Source organism: Lygodium microphyllum, chromosome 17 (assembly GCF_053477565.2).
Source record: "Lygodium microphyllum isolate KBCC chromosome 17, Lygodium_microphyllum_v1.1.10, whole genome shotgun sequence".
NCBI lineage: Eukaryota > Viridiplantae > Streptophyta > Polypodiopsida > Schizaeales > Lygodiaceae > Lygodium > Lygodium microphyllum.
In genome coordinates this window covers 28,669,910-28,686,757 of record NC_141151.1, presented here as the reverse complement: position 1 = coordinate 28,686,757, position 16,848 = coordinate 28,669,910, and the positions used below count along the sequence as shown (strand labels likewise).

General features: G+C 36.4%; 1 protein-coding gene across 1 annotated transcript; it reads left to right on the top strand.

Annotated features, from left to right (window-relative positions):
• Nucleotides 1–6,378: 6,378 nt before the first annotated feature.
• Nucleotides 6,379–8,704, top strand: LOC148021729 (uncharacterized). Its single transcript, XM_087697247.1, has 4 exons — nucleotides 6,379–6,594; nucleotides 7,137–7,225; nucleotides 7,421–7,591; nucleotides 8,092–8,704. The coding sequence occupies exons 1-4, from the start codon at nucleotides 6,489–6,491 to the stop codon at nucleotides 8,212–8,214; spliced, it is 489 nt and encodes a 162-aa protein (XP_087553373.1). The 5' UTR covers nucleotides 6,379–6,488; the 3' UTR covers nucleotides 8,215–8,704.
• The last annotated feature ends 8,144 nt before the right edge of the window (nucleotides 8,705–16,848 follow it).

Sequence of the window (16,848 nt, the reverse complement as noted above, 5' to 3'; positions counted from 1 at the left end):
AGACTTCAAGGAATTCGTCGTGCCGAGTGATCGAGGCCTTCCTACCTATTGAGCACCTCCAAATCCAAGCTACTCATGTAGGGGAAGGTGTGGAATTACTTGTGTTGGGCAAATAACTCCTAGATGACCAGATCAAAGTAGGTCCACACAATGAAGCTTTCTCCCTCTCTCCAGCTCTCCTGAAACCTTGCAATGCAAAATGTGGCCTTTCTTGCCACTCCTGGCCCCTTAACACCCTGCCAGGCCTGCACTCACCTTAATCTTGCTCCCTTTACCAACATTTAACCCAAAATTTCATTTTTTCCCTTGTTTTCCCTGTTTTAGCCTGTTATACAGCAATAGAAAACCCTACTGCATGCTCCAATGTTTTGCTCCTATCCTTCCTAAATGCAAGAAAAAATCATAAGGGAAATACCTACACTACTCCATCATGCTTTTCCAAGTCCAAAAACCAAAAACCTACTTGCTAAGGAGATCGAATACCTCTTCAAACTCCCTCGCTTCCTACCTATCTACCTCAAGCACCAGTTCGGGGAAAACCATTTCAAACCGAGCACTAATGGCTATCTCTCACATAGTCGACGCGCCATCCATATCTACGAGTGTAGTGAGCTTACCTCCATGCCCGATTAAGTTACCTCCTCTCTCGAGCACTCCGGTAGCTCCACGATCCAAGTGCAAGCTTCAAGCGAGCTCCATCCTCAAGCTCCCCGCTCCAAGCTCCATTGCTGCGAGCAAGAGAAGAGAAGAGAAGAGAAGAGAAGAAGAGAGGAGAAGATGGAGAGCTTCTCCTCCCCGGTTCCTCACACACACACACACACTCCCTCTCTCAAGCACAAGCTCAAGCAAGCAAGAAGAAGAAGAATAAGAAGAAGAGAAGAGCCACTTTTTGCCATACACAAGAATGAGCTTCAAATTCACTTTTCAACTTTAAATTCCTTTAGGGCGGTCATCTCCTTATCCCCTTTTTTACATGGCTGGCCGTGGCCTAGGCCATTTTTCCCATTGTCATTCTATCTTCCTAGATTCCTTCCTACCGCCCATCTACCTTTACAAATTGCACAGGTGAGAGCCCGTCACTCTTAAAATAAATCATAGTGCGCCTTGCGCTTTTTTACAAAAGTATAGACTTGTGATTTTTCTTGTGCGCCTTTTTCCTTGATTTAGGACTTTTCTGCACTTCTTGTATTTCCAAATTCTTCTTGGCGCGCCTTCGTCTTCTGTTTCACTTTTGCCTTTGCCTTGCCTTCTGTTTTAGATTTTCTGGCTTTTCCACCTTATTCATTTGAGGGTTAACAGTGCAAATAACCAATTCAAAGGATCTCTAGTGTGAATAGAGGCAGATATGCAACCGATTCACTCACATAACAGTATGAAAGGAGATTTGATTTGGGGGATTAATTAGCCCTTTAGTAAGTTTTTTTAAAAAAACTTAAAAGAATGAATTCGTGGATAATCTATATTGTTTGCTAAAGGCACAGATTTTGTCGAGTCTTTTACGTGTAGTAATGACAGCTTAGATCCGAGTAGCAAGATACTCGTTTCCGCAAAAATGACATTGAAGGCTCAGAGCCCTCATCAATCAACCAAATAAAAAAAGATTGATATTATCTTCTCTACAGCAACCATGAACCCCCTACTTCTAGGCTAAGCATACCCTATGCTTTTTCTTCACAAGTAGGCCCTCAGCTTAAGTTGCCCCAACTAATACATAGTCCAAAGACTAACAAAATCTTGTTGTCATTTCCAACCTCCTTTGGCTTCCAAATACATTCAAAGGTGAGCATCAATGCCTGAAATTCGAACCCCAATGGCTCTACAATGTGATGTACCTGTTTTGAGTGTATTAATCGAAGATTAGTACTTGATTTAATGGTGGACAACAAATTTTCAATTCAATGTAGACCTTGATTCAATGCGTCCTCAATCCAAGCTTTCGATCCCACACTCTCGCTTTGAAACCAAATGACACGAATGGAAAAGGATGCGCAACAGAAGAAGTAATGGCAAGAGATATGGAGGCTTAAGAGTTTTTCTTCTTCTTCTTCTTCTTCTTCTTTCTTCTTCTTCTTCTTCTTCTTCTTCTTCTTCTTTCTTCTTCTTCTTCTTCTTCTTCTTCTTCTTCTTCTTCTTCTTCTTTCTTCTTCTTCTTCTTCTTCTTCTTCTTCTTCCTTCTTCTTCCTTCTTCTTCCTTCTTTCTTCTTCTTCTTCTTCTTCTTCTTCTTCTTCTTCTTCTTCTTCTTCTTCTTCTTCTTCTTCTTCTTCTTCTTCTTCTTCTTCTTCTTCTTCTTCTTCTTCTTCTTCTTCTTCTTCTTCTTCTTCTTCTTCTTCTTCTTCTTCTTCTTCTTCTTCTTCTTCTTCTTCTTCTTCTTCTTCTTCTTCTTCTTCTTCTTCTTCTTCTTCTTCTTCTTCTTCTTCTTTCATTCTCAACTAATACACCACACAAGTATCCTCTAAAGTGATAGACACCTTTTGGCCTTTTTAGGACTCTTCACACATAGAGTCTCTACTTTATTTGTGCATACATAGGATATGACTTATCCTATGCTTTATTTCTCAACAACACCTACATTTCTATGAACAATGGCAACTTGTTCAAATCTAACCAAAGCAAACATGATAGTGAAGCCATCCCAAATTTAAGTATGTACAATATTTTGCAAATTGTAACAATAGTAATACACAACATTCTTTCATCCTTGAGCCTTTGATATTAAGTTCAACTTAGATGGACAATGTACATGAAAGAGAACATGCTAAGTATATATGGTTTTAGTGATATTATATGCTTGAATGCATTATTAACAATAGTTAAAAAGTATATGGGCTTCATATGATAGTACATACTTTGTAGAGGTAGGAAGACTTGTTACCTACCAATTGTAAGTTTATCACATTACAAGATCAAAGACACAAAAAGTGGCTAAGATTTATGATGTTGCATATCACATTCATGATTCAAGCATGCCCAACACAATTTATCACAAAAAGCACTTGGTAATCTATTAATTTGGAAGCTCTTAAATTTCATATTATGATTTCACTCCTTAACATAATCCATTAGACATATAGTGTATTCATAGTAACATGAAATAAATAATAATGGTGTAAACTAGAAATGTGCACATGATTAACTCTCACAAAAATTAGGTTTCATCCATGACATCTCACACTATCTAAATACAAAATGTTGCTGAGTATGGAGCTTGTTGAAGAACTTGCATGCATTCTTCAATGCCATCTATCAATTACATTTCCCTCTCAAAGTAACATAAGTAGTGTTGTTTTAAGGGATAAAGATGTGAGGCATTTAAGGTGTGAGAAAGATAATTTGACTAGGAAATCTATAATCAATGTGCCTCTAAAGATGTGAGGGATAAAGATGTGAGGCATTTAAGGTGTGAGAAAGATAATTTGACTAGGAAATCTATAGTCAATGTGCCTCTAAGCTAACAATATCATGATGAGAATTCCACAATAGAAGTTTTGGTAGAACTCAAAGTCAAAGGTGTGATTTGCCTTTTATAGGGTTCTATTTATCATTGCGTTGTTTCTTTGTTAGAAACATGTTTTGCCTCTAATGCCCTCTTATACATCTATGTAGGATTTTATGAATGTTCTAGGCTTGTCCTCATGACATACCTTGTGTGGAATTGAATTGTTGCTTGTCTTCTTTTCAACTTTGATTATACCTACAAAGAATACTTGATGATGGTGGTCCTTTCACCACATCTGTATTGGGGGCCTAAGGCTCTCTTAAGGGCCAATACCAACTTCTCTTGTTGATTTTTCTACAGTACTTCACACTTGACTCCTTCCTTCTTTAATCCATCTATTCAATGCTTACCAAGATGATCTTGTAATTGCATCTGCATGTGATCCTTCCTAGTATGTTGCTTGCTTTCTTCTCATAAAATTCATGTTTTTGTTAAAGAAATCATAAAGTGCACTTTTTTTTTTTTTTTTTGTGAAAGATGTTGTCCACATACATAGATGCACTCATATATGCTAAAACACAAGCTCACTATACTTTCATATTAGAAACTCCATGCAACCCTGGTTTATAATGTGTGGGCAATTCTTACAACTTAGATCTATAAATAATCAAGCCTTGGTGATCAATCTACAACAACAAACCACTTGAACAACCTCGGACCCACAAGTAGATATACCACCATCCAATTTGAGCAATCTTGGTATTATGACTTGCAAGCTAATCAAAAAGTTGTATTTGTCAAGTATTGCCTTCCCTTTTATTTATTTGAAAAAAGCATAGTTTAGCTTGCTTTATCCCTACACTTGGTTTATTTTTTGAAGTAAGCCTTAGTGTGCATACATGATTACAAGTTTAAGCTCATAAACTTTATGCTTCCAACCTTAATATTGGAGATGTAGTGTTTAGACAATAAAAAATCAAAGAGGCATGGGAACAACATTATGATACCGCTTAAGTTTTGTCTCTTCTTTGTTTTTGGTAACTCTTGTAGTATCTCTTGTATCAAAATCTACAAGATTAAGAGTTTTAAGTATATATTGCAAAATCTTGCCTCTTTGACACAAGTTACAATAATGGTATTTTGAAATCGAACATTAAAAGGTATTAGTTCTTTGGTGCAATATACAATAAGGGTATTTTCAAATTGGGTATTGAAAATTTTCATGGAGAACAAATTGTGAGTTTTTTAATTTGCATTACTTTCTTTATAGATAAACAACAAAGCAAGGCCATTATAAACTAGGTTTTTGGCCACTTCAAACTTATAGGTGGAGTTAAGCTTGTCATTTCTTAGCCAATATTATAGGTTTGATTGTTGCATTTCACATATATGATTAGTGTAAAAGAAGGTAGCGATTTGTGCTTTGAGGCATTAAACACGAGTAGGTATTTTATGTAAATTGACATTCAAAAAAAGGAATCGATTGGATTATAGATAATTAATGGTTCTCATCCTATTGGGGGAGGAACTTCAAAACTTAAGATGGTCATTAGTTTATGTTCCAAAACAATTGTGTGCACAATTGAAGATGTGTGTCTCCTTTACGAAGAATCATGAGAAGGTTTTCTTGAGACTTGAAACAACCCTAGGCTAGAATGAATTGAACATTAGATGTTTTTATACCTAGGCTAGAAAATTGGATAGATTGCATTAGGAAAGTGGCATCTGAGGGCCTTGAAGGAGATAATGTGCAATAGGTTTCACATATACGGAATTAAAGAAGGGAATTCATTAGAGTTTTCCTACAAAGCATTTGATAATGAGAAACTCTAGTGTGGATGGTGGTGAAAATATGCTCGTGAAACTCTTCCATATACAATTTCTTTGTTAAGGTATGGATAAGGATTGTTATTTTTGGAGCACATCCTCAGGATTTATGTACTTAGAAAAGTAATCAATAACTTGAAAATGAGTATGTTGGCTCTCTTGTCATGTGTGTGGGCTATCATGGGATCCTATCACATGGGATTTTTGCTTTTCAAACTCTTCGAAGGCATCTATAAGTTTTGTAGGACACATGGAAGGGCAAAATTGTTGTCTCTTAGCAAGCACTTACTTTTCGAACTAACTTTGGATACATAGGTTTGAAAATCTTGCCTCATAATAGAGTGTTCATCCATTGATTTGTTGTTGCTTAGTGTAGTTAGATGGCTTGGAAAGTGTGGCCAAATATTCATCTTAATCGCTGTTTCTTGATCCTTTAATGTTCCATTTGGCTTGAATAGATTGTTATCAATTTATTGGCAGTTAAGAGTGGCAAGAGTAAGAGTGCAGAGACCCATAAGAGTTGGCTTTTTAAAATAATGCATAGCCTTTTCGATTAAATAGTTTTGCAAGTTGGGATGTTGTCCCCAAGGCTCGAAGGCTAGCACGTATTTTGGGTTGGACTTGTGTGTCAATGAAAATAAACCAACCCCCTAGGCCAACTACTCGGTAAGGGCTCGAACCATCGACCTCATGCAACACACAAAAGTATCCTTACCAACCGAGTTGCCACTTGGTGGACCATGGGAGTTTATGCGATGCCATTTTTGGTAGTTTATTGTATAGCCTCATAGGTGCCCTAGACGAGTAGAGCTTGAAATCCACGAGATCATAGATGTGAACCAAACCTAGCTTCTCATGCAACCGGCGTAGATGCCTTAATGGTTGCTTCGAACACGGGCGGGTAGGGGTCCATAGGAGTTGGTTTGTCTCTCATGATGCATGTATTTGGGGGGGGAGGTATTGTGCTAGGAATTGTGAGAGGGAGGGCCACTGGATGAGGATCGAGAATGGGTGAAGATCATGAGGTGAAGGACAAGGCTAACAACTTAAAGGTGTGAAAAATAAATAATTTTATGTTTTAAGAAATCATAAAAAAAAACAAAATGGGCACAATCGAGGAATAGAACTGGAAACACTCCTCTCTCGTCAGGGCAATCCATTTTGTTTGTGAGGCAAAGGAAGAAGGAGAAGAAAAAGAAGAAGCAGAGACAAGCAGCAGCAGCCATGGCGCTCCGAGCTTTCGCTTCCCAGGCTGCCTCTGCCATGCGCATCAGCACCCGGCCCCGGCCTCTCTACCCTCCTTTCTTCCTCCGTCACTTCTCTAGCAAGTGTAAGTATCCAGCCTTTCGTCTGTAGATTTCCACCTCTTTTGAATTTTGTCCAAACCTTGGCGCAAGTGTCCTTGCATCAGTCTTCCGATTGTACATTCTTACTGTTTTCTTCCCCCTGATTACAATCCGTTGCGAAGCAGACAGATTTTGTTCAAATTTTCGTCTTGCAGATCTGGTTTTTGTATTGCTCGGTTTGGCTCTTTTCCCTTCCAAGTTTTGAGCAGAGATTTTATGATCTCAATGTGGATTGATGCTCCCATGCCTTTGATCACTCTTCTTCTGTGTGCATCGTGTTGGTTGCGCATGTTTGTAGCAGCACGCCTTAGGGCTTATGCTTTTCATGCACATAGTTTCATGTTTTCTGATATTCTCACATTATGTACTGGTTCATTTTTTCTGATATTCTCACATTATGTACTGGTGCTACCACGAAGGCGAAGGAAGTTTATTTTTGGCATTTTCGGAAGCTAGGATCTTTTGGAAGTGAGTGTAACAGCTGGAATAAAGGTGTGCCTGATAATTTATGCGACATGTATTGCAGTTCCCCAAGACTTGAAGTATGCAAAGTCCCACGAGTGGATCAAAGCAGAAGGTGACCAGGGAACAATGGGATTGACTTCCTTTGCTGTGGTGAGGATCTAGGTTTCCCTCTCTTGAAATTATTTTTCAACATTCAAAAGGGAGAATTGCAGTATGTAGTTGCTGGGTTGTAATTAGATGGTCCTCAATCATGTATATGATTATCTTCGCTGGTGTTGTGTGCTACGCTGAATTCCATGATCAGAACCTTTGACATACCATTCACATATGAATTTTTGATTGCAGGAAGAGTTAGGTGATGTTGTCTATGTTGAGCTTCCTGAGGTGGGAGCAAAGTATCAACCGGGAGAGACAATGTGCACTGTTGAGAGTGTCAAAGCATCCAGCTCTGTGTATGCACCTGTAGGAGGTGAAGTTGTGGACATCAATTCAGGCGTCAAGGATTCTCCAGAAACGGTGTGGCTTGGTGGTTTTATTTTTTATTTTTGTGTGATCTACATGTTGAACATGCTACTAGTATACTAGTTTTGTAATGCATGGGACTTCACTTCACTAAGCCGCAAATAAATGCTTGAAGGTTCAATATCTTAGACATTCAACCGTGCATCTGTAGGAATATAGCTACTAATGTAATTTAAGTTAGGGTCGTGCTTTGAAATGTCATCTTTAGCAAGACAAGCCTGATCTTTCTGTTGGTGCCAAGAGTGATCACGCCCTTAGGTAGTTTCTGCTTGTTAGATACGGTGCACTTACTATTGACTGCCTCTTGCTGTTTCCATTCGTGCTTCACTAGTGCAATTCTGATATGCATAATTGAGTGCTATTTTTATATTATGTATGCCTTGAACTTCAGAATTGAGTGGTTATAGCCTTTTTTAAATCCAAGTGCTATCTCAGCATATTTTGTGAGTTGTGCTATAAATTGAGTACTATCTGATCATTTTACATATTTGCAGCTATCCAAGGATCCTTTTGGTGAAAGTTGGCTTGTCAAGTTGAAACTGTCCAACCCCAAAGATTTGGATTCTCTGTTGGATGCAAATGCCTACCATGAAGTTGTGGAGAAGGAAAAGCATTGAAGTGGCTGTTTTGGGTTCTTGAATACTGCCTTTAAAGGTTATGCTAGCATATTCCTTTGAAGGTATATTTGGCCTTTTGTAGTTCTTAAAGAGGGCTACAGCACTTGGACGACACAGCTTTGTTTACTGTCATTGGTTGCCACCACTAGCTAGGGGTCTTTCTGGAGTTTTTACCTCAGCACTCTATGCCCAGAAAAGAAGGGCTTTTATAGAAGCTTGCTTCTGCATCATACCTGTGTCTAGGAGTAATGCAAATTGGCATCGCTGAAATTATGATCTGTTTCCATCCTTGCTTCTTCCTCACATAAGGGCAGTGCTAATGAGATGCTTGTTAAGGTATTTTAACCCACAGTATGGCATCATTTGATTGTGGGCTGTCAAGTTCCAAGTCCTAGCCCAATTCCAAGACCTTGAAGTCAGGGATCCGTACTATCATGCATTTTGTGTATACTCATTTTTATATACGTTGGACTAGAGACGACTTAAATTATTTGTGTCTAATCGGCTTCTCTAGCAGTGGGTGCAAGTACTTGGTAGCTTGTACACATTGCGGAACAAATTATTTAGGAATTGGAGATGGAATCTTAATGACAATGTTGAACCGTTAATTGAACTATCACTGAAGGTGCACCTGTCAGCAACGAGTTTGTGAGTGCTCTGTATACTGAATGTAGCTTTTCCACCACAATAAGAATCTCATTAATAGCAGCATGATATGGAGTTTAGGTATGCACTTCATAGACTTTTAAATGATGCTCAGTACAAGTATATTGTAGTGAAGCCATTGATAGGATTTTTATATATCTGTCAACAGACATTGTTACCCATTGGAGTCTGTAATATTGTAATAAAGGATTCTTAACCTAAACTGATTTAGCCTAATTCTAGCCTATGAACATGAAATTGATAGGAAATGGAAAAGAAATAGGTAAGAAACCATAGCTAGAACTGTCATTAACTATGAAATGAAATGGTTACAAGAGAAGAAACAAGCCAAACTTCTTGTTCCAAAATAGCATGATTCCAAATTTAGTGGTTGCTCCCCTATTTATAGGTAATCCTAATCTAACCCTAGCAAGCCTTAAAATTCCTACATTACAAGTATGCACTGTTTTACGAAGTAAAATAAATTGTTAAGACATTGCAATCTGAGTACTTTGAAAAAAGGTTTGTAATTTGCTTCATGTCCCAACTTGTGGCTGACCACAAACGAGAAATCCTACGATTGTTAATTAGCAAAATCTTTCATGTCTTGAGATGCACAGAGACATGCCAACATTTGTTTTTGGATTAAGCAATCTTCACATTTGAAGCCAAGATACTTGTTGCATCAAACTTAAATGGGGATCAAATGGAGAATCTTGAATTTTGTTTGGGAGATTCATGATTTTACTCTTCGTTTTAAATCATCAAATAAGTAGCCTTTGCATTTACAATAAGGTGACCATGTTGCATTACGACTGGTCTTCAAGGTGGCAAATGTTGATTGTTGGAAATGCATCTGACTTTGTGGTTCTTTGCATAGGGAGTTTTTTTTCACATATTAGCGTACATCAGAGCAGAATGCTATGTTGTGGCTATGAATGTTACTTTTTCTTGAACAAAGCAATTGGATAGGCTTTGCTAGAATCAACTACCATTGAATGCTTGGGCTTTGAGCCTTGCTCTTTCTTGAGAAAATCAATATGATAGATCTATTATGTTGCATGTAGCATAGGTCTCCATGGCATTTTAGTGTAACCACTTTTAATGCGTTGTTGAATTGAACTTTCTTAAGATGGGAATTGCATTTTGAAAACCTTCTATGTCAATCTATGACAATTGAAGTGTATAGGTTGGATAACCAAATTGTTGCTCCATAGATGGTGGAAACAAATATCTTGGAAGTTTTTGTTCATGAGATATGGGGAAATGTTGCTGTGACAAAAAATGACGATGCTCATGTTATATTTGCTCACTTGGTTTGTGGACAAAATTGTTGGTGTTTGGCTAGTTAGTGCACCCCTTCTTTGAGGTGGTATTGATGGACTCCAACTAGCAAACCCAATGTGGAACTCTTTGGTTATGCTTTGATGATGTGCCTCTTTTAGATCTTTTTCTTAGGAAGAAATATCCCATGCTTATATTATTATTGCTCACTAGCTCAACTTGTGGACATATTGCTCTCTCCAAGCAAATTGATAATGTACTCGATGAATGGTAATTGGATGACCTTCAAGTAGTAAACCCTTTGTGGAGCTCTATGATTTGGCTTCCATCACATCACTCTTGATTTGTTTCTCCCACTTCTTCTAACTTGCCCAATGCTGGCTATAAATGAGTTCATTGTTTGGGGGCCAAGCCACGAGGTGACGGATTGCATCACGTATAAAGATGATTGCTAGTATTTCAATGAACAAATAACTTATCAAATAGGGAAGAAAAGTTAGCCTTTGATAGAAAGTTTTGATTTACATTTTCTACTTGGTGTTTTATATGACTTGTGGATTTCATTGTTCAAGAATTCAATCTCCTTCCTACTTTTAAGGGGTTGAAGAGGTTAATTGTGAGAATTGGATATCTAAAAGGATGGCTTGTAATGGCATAAATCCTTATCATTATAAGTAATTATGAATTTTTTTGTAAGGTCATAAACAAAGAAACCAAGAATATAAAGCTTGTGAAATACAAAAAATGCCTTCCAAAATTAATTGTCAAGAAAGGTTAGCTGTTCAAAAAATAAGGTTATTAGACTTGTATAGCGAGTGTTAATGACGTCATATTTTTAATTCATGTTGTTAAGATAGAGTATGCTTCAATTATTTGCAACAACATGCATACCTCCTTTAATATGTTAATACAATATACTACCTTTATTCTCTTTTCTTTAGTAGGACATATTTTGTAGACATGTATTCTTCAACACACATTACTTGACCTATCAAATTTAAGTTATTTCATTTTAATGATGTTAGTATGAATGATTGATTGGAGCTCTTTTTGGGGCAAATACTTGTGAATTATCATTACTTGATTAAACTACATTTGAACTTGTTTAGTACAATAGCAACAAGTTTTGAAGAGCTCTATCAATATTTAATTTGGTAAAAGAGTTTTTTTTTTCTTTCATGAAGATACATTGACCTAGAGAAACATTCAACCTACTTTGGGTAGATGTGGAAGTTCATTTGCTATTTCTCTAATCTACTCTGGGTAGATGTGGAAGTGCATTTGCTGTTTGTAGCCTTGTAATATGAACCAAAAGGTGAAAAATGACAAAGTAATCTTTTGAACTTTGTTGATCTAACATATATCCAAATATGAAATAGTTGCATTCTTTTGATGTATGGATTGCTTCACCAACTTCCTCATCATTATCTTCACACAGTTTTCATGGCAACAAGCTTCCCACCATCTTTTTAAGAGGTGCCATCAATTTGGTACTCATAGACATGTGTTAATTAGCTTGCACTAGTAGAAAGAAACATGACAATATACACTTTCCAATAATGGAAAAACATTATTCTAGCATGAGATTTAGTGAATGTAAAGGTCTCTTGATATAGAATCTACATAGGTACAATTGATGTCATCCCTTACATAATATTTCATACATTGGAGCTAAAAAACTATCATTAGAACATGGAATAACACAAAGTAAAGGTTATAAATGTGTCTGAATGTGAGATTCACATAATCATTGTTCTTCTCACTCCTTGATATAAAAAGCCATATACAACAAACAATTCATGAAATTGAAATTATGCCAAATACAAAGTTAATTGAGATCCATGTGGTAGGGATTCTTCTTGGCTTTTGATCAATGAATATTGATATTGTGAATGAAAAGAAAAGACTTTCTACCCCATTGACCAATGGTTTCATGAAAACATGAAATAGTTCACTAGATATGCTATTAATCATTTTATGAGTGAATGGTACGAGGAGGATAGGTAGAGGCATGATTATCGAGTCCTTGCCACAATTCGAAACTTATCTCTACGATCTTGCGTTTCATTATTTATAGTCATTGAAAGTCGCACATGCCCCAATGCAAAAAGAGGGCCCAATTGCAAGGATGTCCCCCACTCAAATGATTAATATAGTTCAAATGATTAGCATTTTCTTAGTAACCATGTATAAACACTTCATATTAGGTTTTTGACATGCATTGTAGTTGAGCTTGTAATCTTATTCCAAATTATCCCAGAAAAGTCCTACACTTTTGTAAGGCTATGTTCTCTCTCTTTATGTTTTGGAACTCACATTTATGGTGGAAGACCATGTGCCAAGTCAAAAGAAAGACAAGGTCCCAAAACCCTTTTACATTGCTAGTCTTGAAGCAATCTTGAAATTCATTAGATTGCAAGTGCTCCTTCTTCAAACTCTTACTAAAGAACAATTACATATAAGTAAAAAAACATATCCTTTCATGCCATGCACATTTTATACATTGCTTAGAATACTTATTCGGCAATCGTGATGGCAAATAAGTTGCCAAAGGTGTGATTTGGTAAAACCATTTTATGTAAAATGCTTTACAAGAAAGTGTATGTTTTCATAGGCAATGTCAACATGGTTATTTGAGTAGAGAATAGGCCCAATAAGCAATATAATCACTTTGTGTGACCAACAAAAAGGATAGTTGCAAGGAATATGTAGATACTAATTGCTAAAGAATGGGAACTTTTTTGTTTTATCATGGGATTTCATAAGGTTAGCCCATTGGCATAGGAGAGCTCCAATTTTAGGAAAGTGGTAGCAAGTGAAATGAAATGGACAATTTCAAAGAAAAAGGAGTTATATGAGTACTCAATTTTGAAAGGAACAACCTCCTTTATAGATAGTGAAGATAGATTTGGAATCACTACCAAGAAAAATGGTAGGATTAGGTGCATTGATGAGAAGGAGATAATTATAGTACAGAAATGAATGTGAAAATTGTTTGACTATGTCATACCTATTGTGGAAAGCCAAAATTTTAAAAAAATTATACTTAAAAAAGGCCAAAAAGAGATTACACCACAAGGGTAAACAACTAAAACCCCTAGCAATACACATTTATTTAACTTTTAATAATACCAACAAGGCTAGTGAAAGTGTTACTAATAATCCATGAGTTGAGAAGTAAGAAATTTTTTAGGAATAATAAGATATCCTTGGATGAACATTTTTTAGTCCAAACACAAACATAGTTATAAATAGAGAGAAATATTTTCTCCTTGTGGCAGAAGGCCCATTTGATGATAGTGTTAATCACTATGATAAGTCCAAATTTTCCCTCATAGGATTTCTTGATGTCAATAGAAAGGTGCTAAAGATTTCATTTGGTAGGTTAATGAAATCCTATTGACTAGAATCAATAATCCCAAAATGATTGGATGGTAATTCTAGTGAGTAAGCCTATTTTTTGATTAAGCTCAATGCAGAGAACCATAAGCTCAATTTTGTAATAAGAGAAGTTCTTAGCAAGGATCACGATACATTTGGCATAGATACAATTAGATGCATTTTTAAGCCATCTAAAGTCATTAATATGAGCTTCATAAATACCCATTAAAAAGGGTAGATTTTCGTGAGAATGATCCCTTCCTAAATTAAGATAGAAAAGGGAAGTATGCAACATATTAGAGACAAAGGTTGCATTCATGTAACAAGAGAGAAAGTCAATGCCATTGAATCTTTCTTTAGCTAGTGTGAAAATAAGTTGCTTACAAAGGCAAGAGGGGTTATTAGGAGACTTGTCTAAGCCAGCAATGTAGAAATTGAGGTAGGTTTGAGATCATAATAATTGATAGCACCAACAAAGGATAAATAACTTTTAGTTTTTGGGTTATACACAAGGAGAACATTTCAAAATAGTCATTTGAATCGACCTGAAGAATTCATAACAATACCTCAAAACTAGCAAGCATTGTGTCATGGGCCTCATTAACATTATAGCTTATGGAAGGGATATGATTTAGCCCTTTGTATAACAAAAGCCCAAGATTTTCAATAGTCAGAATGGTGGAATCAAATGTACCAACATGCTACATATTCTTAAAGTAGAATCTATTCTCATAAGAGTTGTAGCTAGAATAGTGAGGGGAGGTACAAAAAGTATCCATAGGTTTGTAGAGAATTTATTTTAAGGATAGAAGTTTCTTCCATCCAAGGATGAGATCATAAAAAAGGTTGGGGAAAGAGGTAGATTAAGAAGGTAGAATAACTTTTTAAATTTCTTTTAAAGATGGAAGAAACTTCCATCCAAGGATGATATCATCAAAAAGTTGGGGGAAGATTAGATTAAGAAGGTAGAAGAACTCTTTAAAGTTGAACATTTGATTGATACAATACCCTTATGGCCATGAGGTTGAATAAGGATACTTTGCAACAATCAATCAAATAGCACCTTTTTAGTTGTAGAACCATAGTCTTCTAGAAGAACCCATTTTCAAATTTTGAGATGTGTTGAAGCTATCACTAGAACTTTCAACAAATGTGGTGAAGCCTCTAGAACCAAATTTTCTAGGCTTGTAATGACCTTGTAGTCTTCGACTATCACAAGAGGAGACTTGTGAACTCTTTTGCAATGAAGAATTGTTTATAGAATTAGAAATTTTTTTGTTGGAGAAACATCTCTCAATGATTCTAACACCTTCACCTTTGATGTTGCATAGAAAAGTCTATGAACCATTCTTAATCATAAGGCTCTTTCTTGCAATGAGAACCATGTCCTAGAAATAGGAGAAAAAAAGGGTTGCTTTAATAGCATCATGCACCTTAGTAGCAAGCCATTTGAAAAATAATATCATAGAGCCTCTAAGTGATTTCCTCTAGAAAATTTTATCGAATGTTGTACATGACAAACTAGATAGCATGATCAAGCCATAGAATGGTGCTATTTTTGTAATCAAACTTGTGACCATCTAGATCACAACAGCTTTAATGAGAGGATGCGGATAGTTAAATATACCATAGAGGAACTTGGAATTACATCTATGATCATTGGGCTTAGCAGATTTGGTAGGTACACATATATCATAGGATGAACACATCTTCCAATTTCAAGTAAAGCCATGGTCAAAGGACCATTCAATATTTTTTTTCTTAGTGAGGCAAGTAGTACCTTCATGGGCTAAGCTAAAATAGTATTTAGTTGCATTAAGGGTATCTTCTTCACCCAGTAAATAGTAGCCACATTTTTGTAGGGATAGGTCCTATAAGAGTGAATACCCCATAAGCCCCAGGCTAATGTCTGCAAGAATGAAGATATAGTTCAAGGAGCATGGGGGATAAAGGAATCAACATAGGAAACATTTTTGTGGCCTCTTATCCATTTGGGAGTATCCCGTGTGTGTGTGTGTGTGTGTGTGTGTGTGTGTGTGTGTACCATTTTTGTCATGATTCTTATCAATACACAATGGGATCTTGTACAACTACTGAGTTTGTTATTACCATGGCAACTTGTGCAATTGTTTTTGTATTACCAATCCTCCTCCTCACACAAAGTCCCACACTTTTAACCTTTAGCTATGACCAAAAAAACTTTATAAATTTTCTAACTTTGATATCAAAACATGGTATGGTAATTATAGTCATCCAATTGTCTTGTAAAAGTCAATCTTCTAGTGAGCTCTAACACATGGTGTGCATTCTTAAGAGAAAGGTAGAAACATTTGGAAAAGTCAATTTAATGTTGTGTGCTCTAACAATCTGACATGCATAATCATTTTCTAAGATGAACTAACTCTCTAATTAGCATCATATGATGCAAACTACTCCCCTACTAGGAGTCACATGAAACTAGTCACTCGAATCAATTATTGTACCTTGAGTAATAGATTGATTAGCATTCAATGTCCTTGCAAGATCATGACTTCGTGAGGCTTTTCTCTTTCATGGGATTTGTCTCTAGCATTAGAATTCCCATTTAAGTTAGGCTTTTCTCATTGTCAGGGCATTAGAGCTCTTGCTAGCATCAACATCCTTACTATTATCAATCCCCCCTTCTATAAGCAAGGTTCTCTCAACACATGCACTTGACAATCCATATGTTGGTATTGAGTTACTTATCACAATAGGAAACATATCTCAATTCTTAGGCTATGTAAAAAGAAAGAACATAGCCTTTATTGAATCTAGAAGAGCTATGAATCTACCATTGTCAAGGGTTGATGCAAAAATATAGGAGTTGGCGACAATTAGGACATGGGCCTTAGGAATGGGCTTGATTCATTTGTAAAATAGTGGCCCTCAATCCAGCTCTTTTTTGTAAGCTAAAACCACTTAGTTGTTCAAGGCTAATGCTCAAAGAGCTTTTTTTAAATAAAAGATGCTTATCTTGAGTTCCGCCCATAAGACCATTATCTTTAGTGGATATATGCCATCAGTCTTCTTCCAACATAATTATGAAGACAACACTAATTTAGTAGCAAACAACCAACCTGTCACCTAGGCCATGAGTACAGTAGGACCTCTTATGAAGCTTCACAAGAATCCACTATAAGTAGATGGTCAAATAATTATTTAGGAAAAATGCATATTCTAAGAGGATGGCCCAAATGGTGAAATATTATGGCAAGCTATATGTCTTGAAAGCCATAGTCCAATATTCAATGAGGGGGATCCTTCTAGCTCAAAAAGATTATCTTCCATCCACCATAGCTCCTT

What these genes read in the sequence shown, in the direction of transcription:
- LOC148021729 (XM_087697247.1), top strand. Translation starts at nt 6,489, where the DNA reads ATGGCGCTCCGAGCTTTCGCTTCCCAGGCTGCCTCTGCCATGCGCATC. An exon ending in CCGTCACTTCTCTAGCAAGT is followed by an intron (nt 6,595 to 7,136) that starts GTAAGTATCCAG and finishes CATGTATTGCAG; the next exon opens with TTCCCCAAGACTTGAAGTAT. An exon ending in TCAAGGATTCTCCAGAAACG is followed by an intron (nt 7,592 to 8,091) that starts GTGTGGCTTGGT and finishes ACATATTTGCAG; the next exon opens with CTATCCAAGGATCCTTTTGG.